Here is a 24,602-nt window from a genome sequence, read left to right on the forward strand (position 1 = left end):
GCAGTAAGGCACAGGGATTCTCTGTTCATTCAATTTCAAGAAAGTTAGGCCTAGCCCTGAAATCTGAAAGTTTACTTGACCTGACATCTGATGAAGAAGAAAACAATCCAGAATGTTTTGTTGTCGCACCTGCATCAATCAATTTAGAGCAGTTAGCTGGAGCAAACCAGTTATTTGTATCTCTCGTTATATTTTAATATTTAAGCTTTTGTTTTTAGAGTGATAGCTTAAATAACACAGCCCAAAAGATGTAACCCCGCAGGATAAAGTAGCTCCAGCTAAAGTCCATACTTCACTTCATCCACACTGTAATCCTGTGGCGAACATAAATGTCACCAGGCCTGTCTGGAGGCATTAACCAGCAGCGCTGTAGAAACAGAAGAGACGAGAGAAATCAAGCAGCAGAGCTCGGTCCCCTCGGCGTGGTTCCGGCTGGATTCGTTTCGCAGGCTGTTTGGGAACACTGAACACGGGCGCAGAGCCGAACACAAGAATGTGCCGTTTTCAGAGGGGCGGAGACAAGCTGGCCCCGCGTCCATAGCGAGCATAGCGGCGCACGGGCACAAGCCTCGCCGCGGGCTGCCGTAGAAACCAGCCGAAGTTCACAATAGGGAACAATACGGTTTTCTCGGTTCTTCTGGGCCACAATGATTGGGTGTTTTTTCGGCCGCGGAGAGGAGTCGCACCGCCGGGAGTCTCGGTGCTGCTGAACTAACCAGAACCGTCCACGGCGAAAGTGACGCTGGGATTCGAACAAGTGACCCCGGCTAACATAGTTAGAAGCGCGGCTATTTCAGAGAGACGCAGCATTGCACGCAGGAGGAAACGGCGCAGGGTTACATAAAAACAAAACGGATCCCAGTCGGGTATTTTAAAGAGCACCCCGTCGGGTGGCCATGAAGAGTGGTCCGCCTGCTTTTCTTTCCTCCATCCACGTCCAGGCTGCGTGGGACAAAGTGTGCTTTCTGAAACGTGACCTGCGCCCGTGAGGTGGATCCCAGGCGGGTTTGTGCGTCGTAACGTTGTCCAGCTTCTCCCGACGACCATCATCATCATCATGAGGACCACCGAGGAGGCAGAGGGCTTTGACGGCGAGGCCTCCAACACCTCCATGATCTCCGGGGCCAGCAGTCCGTACCAGCCCACCACCGAGCCCGTCCACTCACGCAACGTGTTGGGGGGCATACGGTGCGACACGGAGTACCTCAAGTCGTACTTTGGGATTTTAAAGATGGTTGAAGTGGTAAGTTTGATCGCATTACTGCAACGTTCATAGATGGTAGCTACAGCTAGCCTGCACATAAAAGTGAGTAAAACTAAACTATGATGACGCACCGCTGGTGGATCACATCCACCGAGCAGCCACTAACATATGGACAGCAGGACTGCGGGGAAAGTGCTTTTCTTCTTTAAAGCAATACTCCCCAAGGTTGACTAAAGTCTATCTCTGAAGTAGTAAGTCCCACTGTGTTAATTCAAATAGATGTGGCTCCACAGGTCCTGGTTTACTCTGCGCCACATCCCCTTTTGTGGTTAGTCAGGTTCCATAAGTGGTGCGTCTGCCACCTCCATGGCACGAAGAGGCACCCGGCTGAGGTTGCTGGGATCACAACTGTCAATTTAGAAAACTGCTTTGCTCAGCACACTTTGTCAGGATGTATAGTGGTTACTGTGGGGGGGAAATAAACACATTTTCACTGTTCTGTCAAATCAATATGTCTGAACTGGGACAGAGGAAACCAGCAAAGTGAGATGAGGGCTGCTCAATAAGCTGTGGCAAATCACCAGAGGAGGAAATATCTATGAGCCAGAGCCATTCCTTCTCTTGTGGTGCCAAACAACACAGGCCTGTGTGCTCGTGATGCAGTGTCCCCACAACAGGGAAAAACCAGGGAGTTGAGGAAGCTAGCAATTACATCTAACAATGTTTGTGGACAGCCTAGCAAACTAGGAGCCCAAACTGCAGAGTTCAGGCTTCACTTTTTTCTAAGTTGTGTTTAAACATTTGAAGAAAAAGGCTTGTGACTGACTTGAGTTTCCCACTTTTCTAACAGCAGTGCACACAGTCGTCCTGTGCAGTTGCACACACCTGTGATGTTTACCTCTGCGTACATGGGAAGGAAGGGTAGGAAGCCATCTGTCAACCGTGTGGGAGAAGTTTGGAGCAGGCAGAGATGAAGAAGAATATTCATATTCGCAGTCTTCATCAAACAATGTCACATTGTCTTTAACTTGCCTGCTGAATGACGGCACATTACTTATATTTTTCTGTATTTCTTACACATCCCCAAAGCTGTGTCTAAATGCAATACAATCTCAAATTGGTAACATGGTTTGAGGTTCTAAATCAGATTACAAGCTGACGAGACATTTGATGCAATTTGCGTCACAACCTGATACAAACAGAATGCAAATGCTGCAGCCAAACCAGCACAGCGTAGCACAGAAAGGTAGAGTGCCATGCACATATTGCAACTCTTCTAGTTACTTATTATTAGTACTTTTTACAGCAACGATGAACAAAACAAGTGCGCAGCCATCTCTCTTTGTTCCTGGAAGATCCAACAGATGTCTCATATGTGCAGTCAAACCTACTATGCTGCTATCTACTGCTATGGCACAGCTGAGGTAAATACATTTGTATAAGCATTATCTTAGTTCTTTCTGTTTGTACCTTACTATCTACTTGAATGGTTTGTTCAGCGCTAATACTGACTTTCCAGCGAAGCAAATCTCCTTCTCGCCAAAGACAGGACCACTGAAAGTCATCCAAGTTTACATTCTGTAGCTAAGAGGAGGCCTACGAGGCTGCTGTCAAGCGTTAATAGCTTCACTGGCTTGCATTTTTATTGTTCTGTCCTTCTAATTGTTTAGCTCTGTCCGACTCCCAGGTGAGGCTGTGTGACGATCTTTGAGAACTGATCGATGACTATACAAAGCCGGCTGCATGTGATGTACTTAAACGAGGACCGAACGCGGGACAGTTTCTGCTTAATCTGGAAACACTGCGAGGGCGGTTTGGTGCCTGTTATTCACATCACTGCGTTCACGGAAAGTTGCTCCGTGGCTGAAAGGGCGGTAGTCATTGTTAATGGATCATCTTTGTGAGTAATGATTAGCGTCAATGCACAATTGACTGGCACATTACATGCTGCATTGTAGCACATACTTCTGAAAAGTGGAGTTTCGCTGTATGAAATACAGGTTGAGTGTAAAGCTTTTGTGCTCTCAATACCTCACACAGCTTCTCAGGGAACGTCCATACTCAATGTGACTTTGCCAAGGAACTTTTTGCTGACACAGAATAAGGTGCTGAATAGAGCTGCGTAGTTATTGTTGTTTTTTACAGCGGAGCACTAAAATGCTTTTGCACAAGATTTTCTAGAGCCAGTCAACTTGTCATTCCTTGGATGAATATACAGATCAGGAACCGCCCCCAGTAGGATGTAACCTGAGCGAGGTGTGCCCATCTTTGTCTCTCTGCTGTGACTGGGTCAACAAAGACCAACTGATATTCAGCGTATGCTCCTCTACACTGAGAGGAATCTGATACCTTGTCAGACCCGACAGAACACCAATGAAACTCTCATTGTTTGTATGTCTTCATGATGAATAGCAGTTCACTCATCATGGTATGTGAACCCACACTTTTCTATTCTAACAAGTGGTAATTAAATATTATGGTAAGGTGGGTTTTCTTTTTCTTTTTTTCAATCTGTGGATGTTTTGTAATGAAGTTACCAGATGCTCCCAAATGTCAGCGAGCACTTCCTGCTCTGAGAAAGATGCCATATGCTCAATTTTCTTCTGGTCGAAACATTACTTACTCTCTGAGCTTGTTGGGAGACATGAAGACAACAAGGACATTGTGCTGTTGCCTGCACACACAGCAACACACGTTTACCTTATTCCCTGGGGGGAAATGGAAGCTGCATTCAGGCTGCTTTTTCCATCACATACATGATTGTGGGCGGCTGCTGAAGCATATTCAACAATTGTGGGCCATTTATTTTTGTGCATGAGTTCTCACAGCACTTGGAGTGCGACATATAACGTTGCGTAGTCTTCGCAGCGAGGCCTATTTTCTCCTCCGTTCATTGTCTGTCCAGAACAGATGGTGTATAAGCAGGGGATCTGACTTCTAGAGGCCTTTAAAGGCAACTAATAATATGCATAATCCTTAAAGATAAGGATTTGTGTGCATGAGGGGGAGAGAGAAGAGAAAGAGTTGATGAACAGGTTGTGCAGGGGTGAAGGATGACATAAAATCATTACTTATGAGATTATCCTGTAGTGCTTTGTGATCCCCTGCCTCCTCCCCTGTGGCTGCCTGACACCTGCTGCACAGGGACCTGGGAAAAGCAATATGATTTCTTCAAGAGATATGACATCACCCCGAGGCCCGTGCAGCCCTTCACTTCCATTTGGGTGTAACCTTTTTGGTTGTTACACACTCTAATTTGCCTTCAGCAGCTGCACAAAAGGGAACATTTGCCATAATGCTAGCCGGACAGCGGATCGGCCTTCGCTTGTCTTTGCTGTAGTGTGTCATTGGTAATGTGAAAGCTGGACTTGTTCTGTACATCTTGAGGTGTTTCCTGTGAGGTGGTGTCTTAGCCAGAGATTTGGGAGATTGGACCAAGAGTCTGTCACAAACAGGAGGGTCAGAAAGCGTAGACTCTGCTCATTAATCTGGATAAACAGGCTTGACTATTGAGCTGCTGAGAGGCGGGCTCTTCTGCTAATGAGACCGTTTTGGTTTGTTTGCTAAAGGGATTTGTCGAGCAAAGCAACTAGCTGTGGTGGATTTTAGATCGGAAGAAAATCTATATTGGGTTTCAGTGTCGTGGGTTCAAGCCCCACGTTGGGCGTCAGTATTTAGCAATACACCTGCAAGTTAAGGAAACCAACGTCTGCGGGTCGTTACTGCGGACGTTACAATATCAAAGTTTACACGAACATGTTTGGTAGCTGTCAAGCTTGAAATGACAACTAACGGTCGCGCAATTTAAATCTACCTGTTGTTTTTAAGTGCGCACTGATATGGAACGCTCTAAATGTAAACAGGCTGTACAGTACTTTATGGCTGAATAAACTACACCTCGTGACTCACTCTCAACCAATCAGAATGCTTGATTTGATCTACCCGTATTATAAAGATGTAATAAAGCACATTTGATCTGGTGGACATTCCGGAACAGAACTCAGACATCCCAGAACACGGACATTCCGGAACCAGTGCATTTTAGAACTTGGCAATTCCGGACATTCTGGAACCCAGAAGTAGGGACATTCCGGAACAGAACCCGGACATTCCAGTCATCAGTCACAGCTCTGTTGAGCCGTGTATTCCTATAGACCAGTAGTAATGACTTCATGAACTTCTTCAATGATAAGATTCCAACTATTAGAGACAAGAGTAATAATCTCCTGCCCTCAACCAGTACCAATGTATCCTTGAATTAAGTAACTTTTTTAACAGCTTTTAACCCTGATATATATATATATATATATATATATATATATATATATATATATATATATATATATATATATATATAGATGTGTGTGTATGTATGTATGTGTATGTATGTGTGTGTGTGTGTGTGTATTTTTTTATTTAGATGACTTTTCTTCCATCAACCTACACCAATTCACTGCAGCACTCCTGACATGTAGCATCACTACAGTATGATTCCTTGTGATGATATACATTACATATTCAGTATGATTACTTATATAATTCATTTAACTATTTAGTATGATTCCTTATATCATATGGCAGTATAATACACATTTAGCAGCACCCACTGCTTCTGAAGTAGGTTACATAGATATACTAACATAATACAGGAATATAATACAAGTTGTATGACTACTACTCTGTAGGGCCGAGCAAAGGATAAAGCATCTGACTACTATCTGAACATTCTAGGTTGAACTTTTGGCAAACTTGTAAATCACTTGCTGCTAATTTTCAAAGTTCCTGCTCTACTAACTGTTAAATCAAGTAAATATAGAGCTGGAAAGGGGCCCAATGATGTGTAAGCTGCCTTTTCATTATGCACTAAAGAGTCTGAAAACCTTTGCTTTCAGTCAGCCTCAGCTGTCATGAAGCAAGTGTTACTTGCAAATCAAGTTTCTTTGAAAAACAAAATTGTACATGAAGGACATAATCAGCATTACCAGAAAGCCACTGGTAGAACTGTCATTTGTCACAGGTCATTTACTAAAAACATTCCCAGTTTTAAAAAGTCTTTAACTTTTAAGCATGATAGACACTTTGGAGCCAGATTAGTGCCTTAATAAAGAAGTTTCCAAGTTATATATACGAGCGCTTCTGAGAATGTTTGACTTTTTTCTGCAAAAGAAATGTGACAAATGTCTTATCTCCAGAAAAGGCTGTAGAATTGGTGAAATTCAAATACTTTCAAAAGCGTTCTTCCAAAGATAGCTCGAGTTATCCCAAATAGGCACACCAAAAACTGGAGAAATATAAATGAGATAATAACATTCCCCTTAATTCAGTTTTTCACTTCTCAATAATGAACTTTGAGATTTGTGACCAGACCAGTCGCCATTGGCACAAATCATTGCCCTTCTTACATTTATAATTACTTTTATAAATGCAGCCTATTTTAATTATATACAAACAGTCGGTGGTGTCTCTCATTTCATCTTCATATCAGTAATGTTCAGAACGGAGCGTTGCATGGAGACCGTATAGGCCAATTATGTGTGTGTCTGTACGTTTATGCTTGTGTGACTGTATTATCGACTATTGTCAAGTCCTTTTTTATGGTGGCAAAACATTTGTAAAGATTTTCAAATTAATTTGAGATGGGGCTCATGTTGGAGCCTTCAGCGGCCCCATTTATGTCAAATCACAGTGTAATGTCATGTGTTAATGGGATTTATGGAATAATGTCTTGTATTGATTACCATTGGTGTTAAACAAAAAATGCATGGCATAGTTTTAGTCCATGGCCTTTATGCGTCTCAGTTTTCCTCTCCCCTTCTGGGTTAGCCGACCATGCTGATATTGCCTTCAGTTGCTCTTCCTCGTTGCTATGTCCATTCTACTGACACATGCAGCAGCCATGTGATCATCGTTGCCCCAAAGAGGTTGGTGCCCTTGTTTACCCCTGATTTGCTTGCTATAAGCTTGAGTGTAAATAGTGCTTATCCAAGCCAGAAGTTCCTATTTATCCAAAACTAATATGTGAAAAATATATACAACCCAAAATTACTCTTTGAGACTACAGCAAACCACAGACCAACCCCATATAATCCATATGCTAATGACTTTATGATCTTTATTTTTCAATAGCCATTTCATCAGAGACAGTATCAAGTCATCAAAGCAAATTGGAGTGTCTTGCGACATGAGAAGAAGCAGTTTATGAAGCCATAGTTCAGTCAACTCCGCCCTGTGCCTTAAGTGTATAGAGAAATAAACACAGATAAGACACAAGGCAAGCCGTAGTTGACATCTTGTGGGCACAAGTACAAAGTGTATTTGATACAAGGTCTAAAATAAAAATGAAAATATTATGCCAATTGTAAAAGCTCAAAATGTTGCCGTGGACTATTTTCTTGATCATACCCTTTTATTATACAATATATTGTATCAACATTTAATACAAAATGTCAAACCTGCTCTGGTAGACGAAGCAGATCTGGTCTAAACTGGTTTGAATTTGGCTGCTTCAGGTCGGTAATATGTTGCAGTGGCATTCTCCTGGTTCTGTTATGTCTCTGAGCCAATCGGTAATCTGTGTGTGGTTTTGTCGGAGGCTAGATGGCAAGAGGAACACCTCAATAGCAGAATTCTTCCCATACTGCGGTTTGTTGATGGATGTTGGCTGGAGGGAGGCCTCTTCTCCGGCTGCCAGGAGTGAGACATTAGAGATGGGCTCACGACCTCTGGTCTATTCATAGAACAATCCCTTCATCATCTGGAAAGACACTCACTTAAAGTTGCAGAAATGGCGAGAGTACCCCTTCATCCTCAAGAGCAGTATAACCAGGAATCATTTATTGTATGGCTGGACAGATTCCTGCCATACAAAGCTAACGTGTGGTGTCATTGTGAAAGGGTTTATGGGTTTGACTGATATTTAACATGCACATAAACGGTCTATTCAACATGACCTTCTCCTGTTATTCTTCACTTTAGGTCCTATCACTCATCGGATTCATCTGCATAGAGACGATCATGATGTGTTCTCCCTGTGGAGGAGTGTACTTCTTTGAGTTTGTCAGCTGCAGTGCTGTTGTGGTGACAGGAGTGCTCCTCCTCATCTTCAGCCTCAACCTGCACACCAAGGTGCCCCACGTCAACTGGAGCCTCACGGTAGGTACATGCAGACCTGATGTGTCATAGGACCAGACTCATGATATGTGTCTGTCTTAGACTAGAACAAAAGCTTCTTGATGAGGACTGTGACAAAAGTCTGAGACAAATAGGACATTCTGTGTATGCCGAGACTGCGTGAGAGGTTCCCTCAGCAGAACACATAGAACCTCTATGATGACGACGGCGGAAGTATGTTCGACATTTCCACGCTCAATTTTATATCGCGTAAGTTGTCGCAGCATTTTTTAGGTTGATACACAGATTGGATGCTAAATTTAACAATAATATTTACCGTACGATAATTGTATAATGATAAAAAAGTCACTCCATAAACCACTAAGACACCAGGACCTTCAGGAACTCCATACGCAAATCCATGCTGCGCTCAGAAACCCTGTATTGTCCATGTACCTAAAGCCATACATCCTCTGAAGGCCATAGGTCTGTAGTTTATGGTTGTAAAGTTCCATACGGCTGTGATTATCCTAGAGGTCACAACAGGTCATTGATTTAGCTTTTCACTTGGTGAAGTTTATTAATACTAAATGCGGCACGTGCCCAAATTGCACAACATTTTAATATAAAAAATATGCAACTCTACCGCATAGCTCCTTACTGTGTCCTTCTACTTCAGGGTAAAGCTTTGTAGTGTTAAATTAACCTGATGGTTAAGTTTCAGATTCACGTTTGACTCACAAAATGTAACTGTTAAAATATGATGCATTATTATTCATTACACTGTGCAGCATCATATTAGCGCTGCTCCTGTAGGCTATGTGCTCGTGCTCGTTGACTCCAGGGAAGTGAAGAATAGTTTGATTGTAACGTCATCCCACATTCGTAAGCACGCTATATCCAGCATCTGAACTGCAATCCATGAGCTGCTCGCTGTGGACGACATGCTGGCTTATGGTTAGGGTCAACCCCAACCCTGAGGCTCCGCCCCCGCTGCTGCACAGAGTGCTGTGTGCTTGTTTATTCAAAGTTTATCAAATAGGAAATCTTGCATGTCCAAATTGCACCAAATTCATACATCCGTAGTGTGCCATAAAAAGTCATAAAAAACGTCATAGCACCATACCCTTGTGTCTTGTGTATATTTCAGTTATTGTGGAGTCTTTACAGTTTTTTTTGTTTTTATTGACTTTTTGCTTATTTATAATACTTGTTTATTTTTTTATATGTCTCTATGTCTTTATTAGTCCCCGCTGCCGGACTAATAAAGACTTATCTTGTCTCTTGTTATCAGGCTTCACACAAGCTCATTCTACCAGCAAAACTGTAAAACGTTAGTGAGTATAGAGCCTGTTGGAAGTGCCTCCAGTGGCGGCAGTAGGTAAATGAGCTGGTAGGCGTTCTCCAGCAGATACTGGTAGCCTGTCAGTACTTGGCTACACACACTCGTTGTTGTGTTCTGAGCTAGTATCCTTTACAGAGAGGAGTGGGGAAAAAAATGACTTCAACTGTATTTCCAGAGGCCACACAGTGTACATACCGTAGTAAAGCTGTTGATGTTCAGCCAGATGTCCAAATCCAACCATAGCTATCAGATTGCTTCATGGCATCCTTAATACAGTATTCCACCTCACACATGAAGGGAGGGGAGAGGGTGCCTTTGGCTCATACTTTTGGTGGAATGACACCGAATTAAACCGCTTTATAGTCTCGGAGGCGGAGTCCTTTATAATCTGAAATCCTACCGTTGGCTCTTTTTCTTAGACGTTCTGTTCATTTTCTCCTGAGGCTCACCGCCATTTCTCATGTCAGCCCTCACAAGTTAATTATTTTCCCTCTCCAGTTATTAATTGTCAAGAAATGTGCATTTGTCAACATGTATTATTTGTGTGCACAGGCCTGTGCAGAAGTACGTTTGGTTGTCTGTTGCCATGAGACTCAGAGGAGGTTATTCTTCCAAGTTAGTTCAAGTTAGACTGGTGGGCTGCGGTTTGGCTCATTGTTATTGCTGGAAACATGCTGTTATGCAAGATATTGAGTCTTTCATATTTTGTAAAGAACATGAAATATATTTGGATGACAACAAATTCTGTGTTCCAACACAAAAACCCTGTTAACTTTTTGCTGAGTGAAAGACCGACTTGCAGTTTGATCTCACAGTCGGAGCCCTGACTCCAAACAGTTGTAATTAACAAGCACATGATGCTCAGCTCCACTCCACAGTTGTAGGCGATCCCCCACACTGTTTGTGCCTATCAAGTTCAAAGCTGCTCCAGTCACATTAGGCCTCTGGGAATTCCAATGTTAGAAAGCTTTTCAGAGTGTGAACCAAACGTTAACCCCTCTGCTGCCTCGCCCCGCTTCCAAACTCTAAACCGTGGACTGACGCTGCCTTTCCTCCTCTGTGAAGTCAGCTGTTTTATAATGCGGTCAAGGGAGGGTTTTGATCGTACAATTATGTGCTATGTGATCCCATCTCCTCCAATTCACCCTCTGTGATGACTTTGGCAGCACGGAGGGGGAAACACAGGTCCTGACCGCCGTTCCCTCCCCTTCAATGAGGAAATGAGTGCAGCCCTGGGATCGTGTTGGAAAGCCACTCTGTGACTTTTTAGTTTTTAAGTTGAACTTCGGGGTTTAGTTCACGTGAATAAACTATCTTTGCTCACATGGCTAGGAACATAAGGGCACACTACTCGGTTCATTGTTTTCCAAATAACTGTCGGCCACGCTGGTGGGGTTGTGTGACAGAAATGGGGCGACCCTTTAGGACACACACTGGGAAGAACATTCACAGCCTAAAGGGGAGGGACGGGGAGAGAGGGATAGTGTTGTTGTTGTTCTCTGATTTTAAAAGGAGAGCATCGGTTTGAAAACAGACAGTATCTCATCGCAGTTAATGCATGAATGAATTAGGAATAAATGACTGGACCTGTTGCAGCCTTATACACTAGGAAGTGTGACACAAAGCTGCTGTTTGCAGCTCTTTATGTTCCAAAAGTATCTCTATTAGCTGACGTTTTTAAATGTCGTCACATTTTCTGTTTTTAAATTCTAAGATATTATCTAAAGTCAGAGCTAAGAGCTAATTACCGAGTTTTATTTGGTCCCTTTTTTTGTAATTTCTAAACGTATTTATGGTTTATGTTTGTTTTTAATTATTCAAATGATGTATTTATATTATAGTATACATGTACATACCCACTACACACACCATCTACACAAAACATCCATCTGGACATATACTGGATAATGTTGCAACCTGTTTGGTTTTAACATGATAAAGTAAAAGTCCCAGTATGTTGTATGTTAATCCTTTCTCGGATGGCCCGTGCGATTCTGCCAGTAATGCGTCGACATCTGTCTGCTGAATCTGCACACACAGCTGAGGTTTGTGGTTATTATTAGCCGTAGTCATTAATCTATCATCAGTGCAGACCATCGACCACTTTGCTCATGTTGTATTTACTTTACCTACAAGCGGAATCCAATAAAAGCTTTCTTGGTTTTGACAGCTGAAGTTTGCCTCCCAAGCAGACAAAAAGCATGACATACTTCCCTACTATCTTTATTTGTCTTTCAAAAAGAGTCGGGCATAGATGTGAAAGCCGGAGAGACGTTGTGTTTTTGCATGAAGCTTTCTGGCTTTGTGGGACTTGCTTTTACTGTCGAGAGAATAGATGTCATAATTAGTCTTCTGCTGCGTCCTCCAGGGTTTCCATAGTCGCAGTCCAATGACTATTTCTAGCTTCTATCTTGAGAGCATAACAGAAACATAGAACCACATACATTTATATGGAACAATATTATAGGAACAAGCCCCCCAGGTGTAAAAACCTGATAGACAAGCGAAGAACAATATTATCATCAATATGATCACAGTCCTGATTCTGGTCTCTTCTGTAAGACAACTTTTTGAAGTTTATTATCAAAAAGACCACATGACACAGTTTAGGGTTTACAGAGGCACAAATGGGGTAAACATGTAGTTCAGTTTCCTGCTGCGGTGTGGATGCTGTCTTATTTCAAAATAAGCAACTGTTGTAGCTGGGATAAAAAAAAAAGAAGGTTTACACCGATAAAGTCATGGGGCTTTGTGCTTTGAGACAATGTAGACATAATTGGTCAAGGTTCCAGTTGAACAGGATTCAACTGGATTGTGGACAACTGGATCTTGAGAGAAAATGGGATCTGAAAACTGCAGAAAAGCCTTTATACACATGAGAATGGGACACTGGAATGTTAAACAGCATTTCCTGTCTAACCAGTTGGGCGAGATATATGGGAGCGTCGCGCCTGCGTCTGGTTCATCCTTTGCAACGCCGCTGTCGTACGAGCGCTGTGTGTCATACGAGAGACCACATCCTTCATGATCACTATCAGGCATCTGATCACGAGGGCCGTGGCCCAGTCATGCCAAGCGCCTCGTTATTAACCCTCCCCTAACGGCCTGTACTGCTGAGAACAAGAGAGTAAGACATCAAAGGGTAGAATGTCTTTCATTCCCCTTCTCATGTGTAAAAAAGGTGGGGGGTGGAGTTAGTTATGTGTGTTTGTGTGTAATATGAGGTGCTAGGTGGCTTTTAAGTATGTGCTGTTGGCTTCTTTGCCCTCCTGCCGTTTTAAAGTTGAAAGTCTAGCAGGATGTCCTACCTGGACGTGACCTTGTTGCTGAGACTAATACTGTGTCAAAAAAAAAGCTGCAAATGTGTGTGGAAAAAAATTTAAATCTTAAAAACAGGAGGACACTGTTATAACATTGTTGCTTTGAGGGCTTTAGGTACATTGAATTGAAGGGTTATGTTAAGGCTACTGAATTAATATATACTTTGTGTATATTATAGTTGAATTTGTGAGTTTAATTATGACATACTTTGTGTGGAGCTGGGGTTTGAACCATAAGACCATCTGTAAAAAAAAAAAATATATATATATATATATTATCTTCTCAGAAAAAATACATATGCATATTCTACAACGCATGTAAAAATACTTAACTAGTACTGCTGAACATCTGGTTTCTAATGTAATCCTGTTTGTTTCTGTGTCCCCCTGTAGGACCTGGTCAACACGGCTGCCAGCACCTTCTTTTTCTTCTTGTCGTCTCTCGTGTTGGCCTGCATCAACCACAACACTGGAGCTGAAATAGCAGCAGTGGTGAGTGGTCAAACCGTCCTCTCTTGCCAAGATATACAGATACAAAACATGACAGACACCTTTACAACCCTCCTCTTATCAGCCATGAAGTTTCGTATCAAGGCATATAATTAAGAATTCATACTGATGCATTGAAAAGTGCCAGCTAAGAGCTCGGCAAAGATCTCATTTAGGGACCTGACTCTTTAACTTATGTGTGTGGCCGAGCAGAGGAGAATGCAGGAACTGTTCCTGGGTCTGTTTTTGTTCTGAGCAGATCATTGAATTATCTGAGTGCTGCTGCCTGGTAGCTCCAGTTGCTATCTGATCCGAGTCACATGCTCCCTGCTTACTGAGCAGATGGCATGTGCTGCCAAAGCAAACCTGAATGCACATTTCTTTAGCAGCAGACCATTTCTGTGCATGAGTGTGTGTTTTCACTAAGCATGATTTAAAGTTATTGTTCTTTATGTCAATTCTTGCAATTTGCTTTTAAGCCTAATCGTATCAGTCTGTACATATTTCTGTGCCTAAATCAAGTTTGCATAGGATCTGTGTGGTCATGCAATCATTTAGTCCTTTGGTTCCCGTTCCAATTCAGACATTGTTATTGTACTTCCTGTTTCCACTTTTATGCAGATCTTTGGCTTCCTGGTGACAGGTGTGTATGGCATAAACACCTTCTTGGCGGTAAGACGGTGGCGCCTTGGCAATGGTTGTCAGGGGGCGGCGCAGACCAGCGAGTACATGCGAGCGCGCACCGCATCTCGTGGAGAAATGGAGGCAAGACCTGAGCTTGCGTGAGTGCTGGCAGACAGTGGGACTAAATGAAAGTATTCCATTCAAGTCTTGAGTGAAAGGGCCATCTCAAGCGCACCACATGCTTGTGACTTCTCCCGACATCATCTCAGCTGTGCTTTCTGCCGGCCCAGCCACTGTCGATGCCACAGTTGAGCTCTGATGCTTTGTTTAGCAGGCACCCTGTCTGCAGTGACATATAAAGACTCTGAAGTGAAGAGCTCCAGACCGAATTGAAGGTATTCTCTGTAAAACCTGTCATCTACATATCTTTCTAAGTCAGTATGAAGGATAACTTCCGAAGAAGAGCCAAAAGAAAGAAGAAGAAGAAAAAAAAAGACTGACTTCACTCCAACTGTGCACTAACTAGGTGTTGACTTTTCATAAGGTTTTGTGTTTCACTGTGAAAGAAGACGAGTTAAAGAAGGTCAACTTGTGTTTGCTTATTTCACGCCGCTGGCTGGGAAGTATGTGGTAATAGATGTGACCGTGGGTCCAGGAAACCTCTTGACCAGAAGCATACAGTTAACCTGCAGCACAACAGGAGCACCATAACTTTACTGTTCTTTCTTAGATACTGACATCAGCCTTTGGTTTGACTGTAAGCAAGGCTGTAGATATTCTAATCTCAAGATTACACGCGCTGATGTTTGTTTCTCCTACGTCTTGACTAACTTTACAAATGCCTTTAACATGTGACCTTTAGCCGCTATTAAGATCTCTCCTGCCAGCAGTTATACAGTAACAGTACAAGGTCATTCTTAACTGCAATAAAGACAGACGGCACAACAAAAGTTCAACATTTTGAAATGAGTTAGAAGGATCTACTTCTTTGCAGCACAATCCACTGGATTTGACACAATTTTGAGACCAAAATTAAAAATACCTCTTTCCATCTACTTTATCCCAGTATGTGTGTGTGTGTGTTAACTATCCCCAAAATATTCCCACTAGCATTCCTTACATTTTTATTTCAAGGTCTGTGTCCGGCAACACTGTGATGACGTCATTGGTAGCTTGTTACTTTTGCACATATCCACAGTTTCAGCTAACAGAAATGTTGACGGTGCATCAGTGAGATTAATTTTTAAATCAGTAGGTGACCTAAGACCAATGCCCTTAGCCTAATAGACTATTTCTCAGGTATTGACACACTCCTTCCGTCTTTGAAACCTTAAAAAAAAAAAGATTTGAAATGAAATCACAGGGTGCCTCGAACTGAACGCTGTATTTCTTAATGCCTTCCTAATTATTAGACATGATATGACTATCATAGAGAATAAAAATTACTGTAAATGATTCTTTCATTTAGTGAAAATTAATTTAAAAAGGACCAGTCAATTGAAGGTAGAGATGGTGGGATGAAAATGCGGTACTTTTAGCATTATTGTCACAGCTTTTATTCAAATGTGTGCATCTGTATTTACAGTATATTATCACACTTCATGTATTATGAAATGACTATCATTCCACATTGCAGCTGTTATAAAGCTCATACATGCAGAGCGCAAAACAGATTTTTAATGTCTTTCTGTTCGGCTAGTGTGCCTGACAAACTGAAGACGATGCTTTATCTTGAAAAATCACGTTTGTTTTTTACGAAGAAGGAAGAAATTTAAACTGAATTGTTGCTGTCTGATATCGTTTGAATGCATTGAATTTACACTACAGTTACACCTGTGTGCGGTTTCTTTGTTGTCTAAGACCTCTATGTAATTGGGCTGGGTTGAGTTTGTGCTGGGTCTAAATCGACTCAATGGCGCCACTTCCTGGTCGTCATCTAAAATGTTTTCTTGTGACTTTAGACGACTGTTGCAATACAGCCAGATAAGTGCAGTAGTGTGTGTACAAGAGAAGGACCAGAAATGTGTTTGACTGTGGGTTTAAATAAAAAAATAAAACATATGGCTTCTTAAACAGCCTCAGCAGTTTCCACATCACGCAGAATGTTTGATTAATCAGGCTTTTCTCATGTTTTTAGTAACTTGTCTTATCTACAACTGCTATTTGTCCTGGTATGGTGACCAAGCTACTTTTATGAATAGACCATAACATCTATTATATTTTCTCTGAGTGATGTGTAAATGTTCACACTTTGCAGGACAATCATGCAAGTGCATTATGCTATTTGATATCAATTGACCATCATATCAGTCAAACACTATCAAGCTGCAGCCGTGTATATACTTTTTGCTAGTGTGTTATGGTCTATTTCTAGAAGAGAATAAATGCTTTCCACTAGTTTCCCAATCACACTTTCAACAGTGAACATGCTCAGTCTGACTGTTTGGATTAAATTAGAGGTGAGATGCTCTTCTGTTTCCTTTTAATTATGTGTGCTTTGATTACATCAGGATGTCTTGAACAGCATGGAGCCGTACTAAGCTGTATTTTTTGCATTCAAAACATTTACAAAAGGCTTCACACAAATTTTATAGTGACAATTTAAATGAAGTAATTTAGACATTATTGAAAGTAGCAACATGTTTTTTATTCAAATTTTTTTTCTCATAAAATGGCAAAACAGTAAATAAAAACAAATCTTCATATTTCACCAACAATAGTTCAGCAAGGGACCTCCTTTACAACATGGTGCTTTGTTCATCTTTTTCAGAAATGTGTTTTTGAAAATGCATTTGTACAGCAAAAAAGTTTGGTTGAGTTTTGTAGCTGTCCAGTGGAAATCACAGATCTTCAGAGGAACTGAAGGGTTTTAGAATCAAGGATTCTTCCTGGGCACCATTCAAACAAAAAAAGCCACAGAAGCAACAAACTCCCGGAAAAAGCAAACCGTGGAAGTATTTTCTTAACCAATAATGTGCCAATTGCTCTCAACAAATGAAGTTCCACATGGAAGTTAGAGGCCACCGATGCATCCACTTTCATTCACAGTGCTGTTGTAGCACTCGTGCAGTGCCGTGTACATTACATAAACAGGCGCTGTGGCTAGTGCGGGTAATTCTTCAGTAGTGGCTGCAGAAGAACTGAAGACTCAAGGATACTTTTCAAAACAAAGCAAGATTCACATATCGGATATCACACATTTAACAGTATAATAATGCATCTACAATGCACTGTTATTGTCTCACACACACACACACACACACACAAACACACATACACATTGGTTGTAAGAAGCACATACAGAGAGCAAACTGAAACAAAAGAGCAGAGAGTCACTCAAACTCTGGGTTAGTTGAACAGTTTTTTGTAAATGGCAACATTTCAGTCACGTAGATTCATGACAGCTTTTAAACACGGGTCATCGGGTCATATTTAAAACTGTAACGATCCAGAAAAGGTTGTCATGTGGTACAGCAATTACAGGAATTCTGTTGAACCAAACGTCAAATTTATAGGAAGGTAGGTTAATATCATCCTCAAGCTATAGAACATGCTGTCTTGTAGAGTTTAGAGACAATTGGACAGAGGTTGTAACCAGCCAACCTGCCATCTTTCTGTTCTATGTCCTGGACATGTTTTTTTATAGTACTAAAAATGTATAAATGGTGATAATGCCCCACTTACATCCTTCATTATTGGCACACCATACAATTATTCAATAATGACATTAGTTTAGTGTTGTAGTTCAATATGTCTGTAAATATGGTCACAGTACATGCACAAAAGTCTATATGAATCATTATTTCAGGTTTACACATGCTCCCACAAGCAGATCATATAAACAGCGTCTGAGAATCCAATATCATGAGACCAAACAATGTTCCAGCCCCAATAAATGCACATAATAATTAGGATTAAACAACAAGCAATGTGACCTTGTGCTGCATAGAGTATCAAAGTAACCTTGAGATACAATGAAACACTTGTAGATTTTTGCAGATGCTAACTTAGAAGTGAAAAGCTCTCCTGCAAAGTTGTATGTTACATGATCTTCTCAGCTGGTGATCTCCTAGTGCTGGTGGTCCGCATCTCAGTCGGAATCAGAGTCTGAAAACTCATCTAAAATATGAAAATGTGTTACATTAACAAGTACAACTTTGGTTAGTCTACTGCTTTTTGTGCAAAGAAATTACAAAAACATTTAAAAAAATGATATATTGCATCTTCTGGCATGTATGATGTGCCAGAAGATGTAATACAAGTCAAACTATACTATGCCTTAAAATGTCATAGTATAGTATGCTATAACAATAAATGAACAGGACAAACAAAAAGTATAGATGTGGTTAAAAAAAATCTCTAAAAATGTCAAAGTATAATATGCCATAAAGAAAGTTGTTGTATAGTATGTCATGAATCTCATAAAATAGTCTGCCGTAAAAAAATGTAATTACAATGTCATTGTATAGCATGCCATAAAATATACATAATTTAACATATTATGTCATAAAGTCATTGATAAAGCCATAGTATAGTAGTCATACAAATGTCATAGTATATAGTATGCAAAAAAGTAGTGCTTCATGTCACAAAGAATGTCATAGTATAGTAGGTCATAAAAATGCAATTATAAAAGTCATAGTGTAGTATGACATAAAAGTCAGTATGCTATAATAATATCATAAAAAGGTCACAACCTTGGTTTCTTGATGGCTCCTCAGTGGACTCCCCTCCTCCTCCTTGCTTTAGGAAAGCGGCCAGCTCATTAAAAATTAGGTAAAAATCTAAAGCAAAAACGATGGTGGCAATGAACCCAAATATCTGTAAAAAAAAAAAAATGTAATCATGAAAGATGAAATCGTGAGATTTTGTTTGTGTTCTTCTTAATACATAAATAAGGGTGGTGTAGAATATGATGAGATGACTTTACCCCAGCAGCCTTAGAGGAACTGTCCACATATTTGGAGACAGAAATAATCGAGACGATGAAGAAGATAGTGGAGGCAGACACACATCTCAGGAAATCCTTTGAGAGAAAAGCAAGAAACACTGTAATTAATCCTCCTGTTATGTTCAGGTCAATTTGACCCGGCAGTGAAAGTGGAGGCTATAAGGGGTCAGAAGTGTCAAGTTTAGACCATTTCTTTCTTTGAAAATGTGAAAGACAGTCTTTCTTACTCCGTCCTACCATGTTTCACCACATTTCTCACGCACGCACGCACGCACGCACGCACACACACACACACACACACACACACACACACACACACACACACACACACACACACATACACACACACACACACACACACACACACACACACACACACACACACACACTTGTTCACAGCCCCATATATAAAGTTGTACACATTTCCAACTTCAAACAAAAAAATCATCTCTATCCTGCTTCATGTGCCCATCCCCCCACGTGAACCACACCTTCCAGACTAAACAATGTTTCTTATCTTCTCACTTTCCCCCTAAATACACCTTTATTGTACCGGGAACACTAAAGTAAGGGTTTCTTTCATGCCTCTTCTAATAAATATGGTACTATAGGATTTCTAATAGACTGACTGAGACACTGACTGAGAGTGACACACACCCTATTTCATCCCAATCTCAGACGCATGCACACTCTCTTTCTAACTACCCCACCTATGTGAAAAAATACAGATACTATTTTGATGGGAACCTTTTTTTTTCGATGGAAAACTCCGCCCACACTTAGCAGGGGAGGTGAAACATACAAAGGGGTTGCTTAGGAGTTCTACCAACTTTACACTGCAGATAGATACAACTCAGCAGCTTACTGTTGACAACATGAGCAACAGAAACAAAAGGATGGCAGCCCTGGAGGCTCTGGAGCACATCCTTAAACACAACAGTGAAATAGAGGAGTAAGTGTCTAAAGATGAAGACCATCTTAAGGTCAATTCAGATTTCTTAACACTATAAATAAACAGAAATAAAGTTGACTTTCAATATAAATCCTTATGACTCATTTGGCTTGATTTTGAGTGAACAGCAGAGGTTTCTCATCTCTATTTATCTACATCATCCCATGAAAAAAAAAGTTTCAAAATGCAAATCAAATTTAGGAAAAAATACATGTTATGGTAGACTAATGCAATTCATATCTAGGTTTTTCCAATGTACCAAAAAAATTGTTTGAACGTGTATTTTTCATTAAAATGAGTGAGTTAGCCTAATTGATCTATGGAGGGGTGAATAACTTCATTCCACTAAAAACTGATTGAATTGTTAGTAATGGTGTTGGTGATGAGGCAAAAACTATATTTATTGGGATTTTTTGGTTTCTGACAACTTTTTGATGATTCAACACGCACCGGGTCACATTGACCCGGGAACATCATTGCTGTAGAAACATAACAGGAGGGTTAAGTGGACACATCTAACTTCATATTACAACAGCATGTAAATCGACTTTAAAGTTTTGAATTGTATGTGAAGATTGCTCTCACCATCAGAGGCCAGAGGAAGCCTTTAAACCTCTCATTGAATTTGGTCGAGTAAGCGAACAACAAGAAGAGAGCAGCGAGGAACTCCAGCAGAGGAACGGTCGCAAAGGCTGCTACTGTGGAGGCCGCGAAGCACACAAAGGACACTAAGGACAGCGCCTGCAGAGACAATTAGAGAGACAAATATATGGAACATGTACAGTATGGGGACAGAAACAGTAACACTTAGCTCCTTTTAGCCCCTGCCATCAGTATATGGGTGAATGATACACAATACTGTACAAGTCCATTTACCATAGTATCATATTGTATGTCCAAATAGTCATGAAACAGTATGTAGAAACAAATATGTGAAAAGTCAAAGTATAGTATGTTGAAGAAAAGTCATAAACAATTCAATAGTATAGTATGTCGAAAGAACTCGTAATAAAGTCAAAGTATAGTAGGTACAAAGGTAATAAAAATACAAAGTAAAGTATGAAAATAAAAGTCATAACAAAGTCAAAGTATATTATGTCAAAAGATGATGTTATAATATAGCATGTCGATAAAGGTCTTAATTATACCACAGTATAGCATGTTGAAAAAAGTAATAATAGTATTTTCAAAAATGTCTTTAAAAAGTAGTATAGTATGTCGAAAAAAATAAAAAATGTCAGTTTAAAATGTCAGAAAAAGTTTGAAAAAGTCATAGTAGTATTTTGAAAAATGTCATGGTTTAGATAAATGAAGTATGAATTATTATTATCCAAGTGAGCTGTTTAAAGCCATGGGCAAATTGTTTTTTTAAACTCAACTGCCTAAATCAATAAAATGAATCTTCTCCTCCTGAGATAATGTAATACTGTCCCAAAATTGAAATCTGTGTGAAGTACAGTTCCAGGCTCACTTCCTATAACGAGATACAGCTGTTAAAAGACAATGTTTTTTCGGAGCAACTTGTACACTGTGACACTCTCATTCTCTCTCACACAAACATGCGTGTGCAAGCAAACCAAAACCATAAACTTGTTAAAATGAAAGAGGACGTTCAAAAGTGCTCTTTTTTTGCAACAAGAAGTCACGATGCGAGTAAATGAGGCCGCCCTGTGTTTGACGCTCTCCATTAGAAGTGCTGGACGGATTATATCAGTGCAAACGAAAGCAAGTCCCAACACTGTAATCTCAGGCAGGCCCGGCCATCTTGTCTTTGTCATAGTCAGTCATCCCACACTGGCCTGAGGCTAGGAACTCCCCCTGACTGAACCCAAACTGCTGCAGCTGCTATTACTTAAAAAAGCTGCTCCCGATGGAGAAAAGGGTCTGGGATGCCAGGAAAACAGATATGCTGGCATAGTTTTTTTACATTTTCTTGTACTGGACATAATCTGGAAGAAAAAAAATCTCACATCATATCAGAAAGGCAGATGCCTGGTAAGTGACACTGCATTAAGGCTGCACCTAACACTTATGTTTAGTTCCAATCATTTTTGAGGTGATAATGAAAATAGTGAAAATAGTGAAACATGTCCATCACAACTTCCCCAAGGGCCCAAGGTTACCTTTGAAAATCTCTTGTTTCATCCAAAAGCCAAAGATATATTATTTATAATAACATAAAACACAGAAGAAGCTGGAAACATTCATTATAATTGCAGTTTTGCTTGATAATAATTCCATCAAATGACTGATCATGTAATCATTTGTTTTGCAAACTCTATAAAAATGAACTGTACTATAACAAACTGTACAATGAAGTAGGGTCATACGGGGGAGAGCGTGTCTCCAAAGCTTTGCCCTTAGAAGGTATGCGATGAGTCTACTGAGTCTTGAAGGTAGTGAAACTTGCTGTGAGTGCATATGGGGGCTTTTAAACTCAAAAAAACATCATGAATCCTGAGGCCGCAAACACATTAGGCTGCACACTGAGCCCAGGATTCTGACAATCCAATCAGTTGCCACCACCTAGGCAGGAAGCACACTTTGCACACAGTTACCGCGCCATGCAGCCTTTATTAACAGCTTGTTTGCATTTTGAAAATATTTCAAACGCTACAAAAAAATTCTTTTTTCAGCAACATTAAGTTTACACCCTGTGATTTCACATTCCTTATTGGGCCTGTTGCTGGCTGGGACTGGGAATCCTAATGAGAAATATGCTGTGCTCTGACACTGTGTATAATAATGCATGCCCAGCAGGATCTGTGTCTGACTAATACTCCCAAGAATGGAAAAAAACTACGGGCTGTGTTCACTTCACTCACATCCAACAGTTGTGTTCATTAACTGTGAGCTTATATAGCACTACCTGTAAGCTTTAAACTGTATCAAAAATACAATATGTGATACTTTCAGGACACACAGTACAGTGAGGAGGTTGCAGTGCAAAACACATACCATACAATACAATACAGTACAATACCAGAGGTAAAAAGGCCATGGTTAAACTTGTGAATGCTTAAAGCTGAAACCAAATTAATAATAAAACCAAAATTTACAAGGCCACATATTACGATAGGTAAATTAAACATTATTTTTCGAATTTGGTATTCAAATCGACTCTTCATATCAAAGTTAAAAGTTCAACCAAACAAACCATACATTATGATACATAGGCCCTGTGCCACCTTACACTCTTACCACAAACACACAGCAGGATTTCCTCCAGAAATGACATTAGCAGGGGTGGTAAGACACACATGTACCTAACAACCACATTCATTTCAAATGATATATAGTTTGCAAATAACACCTCATCTCTGTTCCCTGAAGCCGAATGTCATCTTTCTAAACGTCTTTATGTTCTGTGGTTTTAACAGAGGTTTTGTCTGCAGTCACAAATGTCCTAAAGTGAGTCGTACCACTGTATTCAAGTTTAAACCAAGTGTACACTCTCACCCACACACACACACACACACACACACACACACACACACACACACACACACACACACACACTCTTCTGCTGTCTACTCTCAGTTAGAGGCCAATTGGCTTTTTAGGAGTGAAGATCGTGGTCTGTATTGTGTGTGTGTGTGTGTGTGTGTGTGTGTGTGTGTGTGTGTGTGTGTGTGTGTGTGTGTGTGTGTGTGTGTGTGTGTGTGTGTGTGTGTGTGTGTGTGTGTGTGTGTGTGTAGGGAGGACTGTGCTCCAGGCTACACGTTTAGGCAACAGAGTGAAGAATGTGACTGTGAGGGAGATGACTGCTCTCTCACATGATACTAATTTAAGGGGGCATGCAACAGTTAGTGCAGAGACACTTCCTGTGAGAAACGCATGATGCTGGTAATCCCCTCACCCTCACCACTAACACACCATCACACACAGTCAGTCCCCTACTTTGTTGAAACCTACTTGAAAAGTGAATACAAAAGTAACTCCTCTATGAACGTTAATAAAAGCAGAGTTTTAAGCGACACTGACTAACACAGACAGCCCGGCTCGATCTGTAAATGGACACGATGGTTAGAGTGGTCTTCCTCGGTGTGTCTATAATCCATCAGAAATGTTCGTTCCAAGTTCTAGACGTTTACCTCATAGTTGATCCTCACTGCTCCTCCCTTTACGAATGGAAACCCGGTGAAGGAAACTGACTGACCCATATTCAAAATGACAATTAAAACAGTGCATTGCAGTTATTTCCAAACGTGTATTAAAGCAACACATTGCTCCAGCTGCCATGACGCTTAGAAAAGTGCAAATAAAAGTATCCAAAACGTCGCGCGCTTTGGGGATTTGTGCGTATTTGGCGAAACAATGGCACAGTAAGAGTTCCATTTGTTTCCGACGTGATCCCTTTGGTCATTTCTTACCACTTCAGCAATGAGTAGCATTCCTTTCCTTGAGGAGGCGAACTCTTTGCTCGGGAGAACAGAGAGTAGGACATTCTGGTGCGGCCGATTCGAGTTGGGAGCCTCGATGTCCCCCATGGCTGGAAAAAGATAAAAACTCTCCTCAAACTCCAGATAGCTCAGACCACTATGCAGCGTAATGGATTCAAGGCAAAACAAAAAAAAAAGATATGCGGAGGCGTGAGGCTCCTCGTT

General features: G+C 40.8%; 2 protein-coding genes across 2 annotated transcripts; one reads left to right on the forward strand and one right to left on the reverse strand.

Annotated features, from left to right (window-relative positions):
- The first annotated feature begins 818 nt into the window (after window positions 1-818).
- cmtm4 (CKLF-like MARVEL transmembrane domain containing 4) lies at window positions 819-16,661 on the forward strand. Its single transcript, XM_079216944.1, has 4 exons — window positions 819-1,243; window positions 8,180-8,356; window positions 13,373-13,471; window positions 14,090-16,661. Exons 1-4 carry the CDS (start codon window positions 1,058-1,060, stop codon window positions 14,252-14,254), a joined length of 627 nt encoding a protein of 208 aa, XP_079073070.1. The 5' UTR covers window positions 819-1,057; the 3' UTR covers window positions 14,255-16,661.
- Window positions 16,662-18,139: 1,478 nt separating this feature from the next.
- On the reverse strand, window positions 18,140-24,485 carry cmtm3 (CKLF-like MARVEL transmembrane domain containing 3; the record flags this gene model as incomplete). Its single annotated transcript, XM_079216437.1, has 5 exons — window positions 18,140-18,211; window positions 18,790-18,913; window positions 19,023-19,118; window positions 20,581-20,736; window positions 24,369-24,485. The coding sequence occupies 5 exons, from the start codon at window positions 24,483-24,485 to the stop codon at window positions 18,183-18,185; spliced, it is 522 nt and encodes a 173-aa protein (XP_079072563.1). The 3' UTR covers window positions 18,140-18,182.
- Between the last annotated feature and the right edge of the window lie 117 nt (window positions 24,486-24,602).

This window comes from Taurulus bubalis (assembly GCF_910589615.1).
Source record: "Taurulus bubalis genome assembly, chromosome: 4".
Taxonomy (NCBI): Eukaryota; Metazoa; Chordata; class Actinopteri; order Perciformes; family Cottidae; genus Taurulus; species Taurulus bubalis.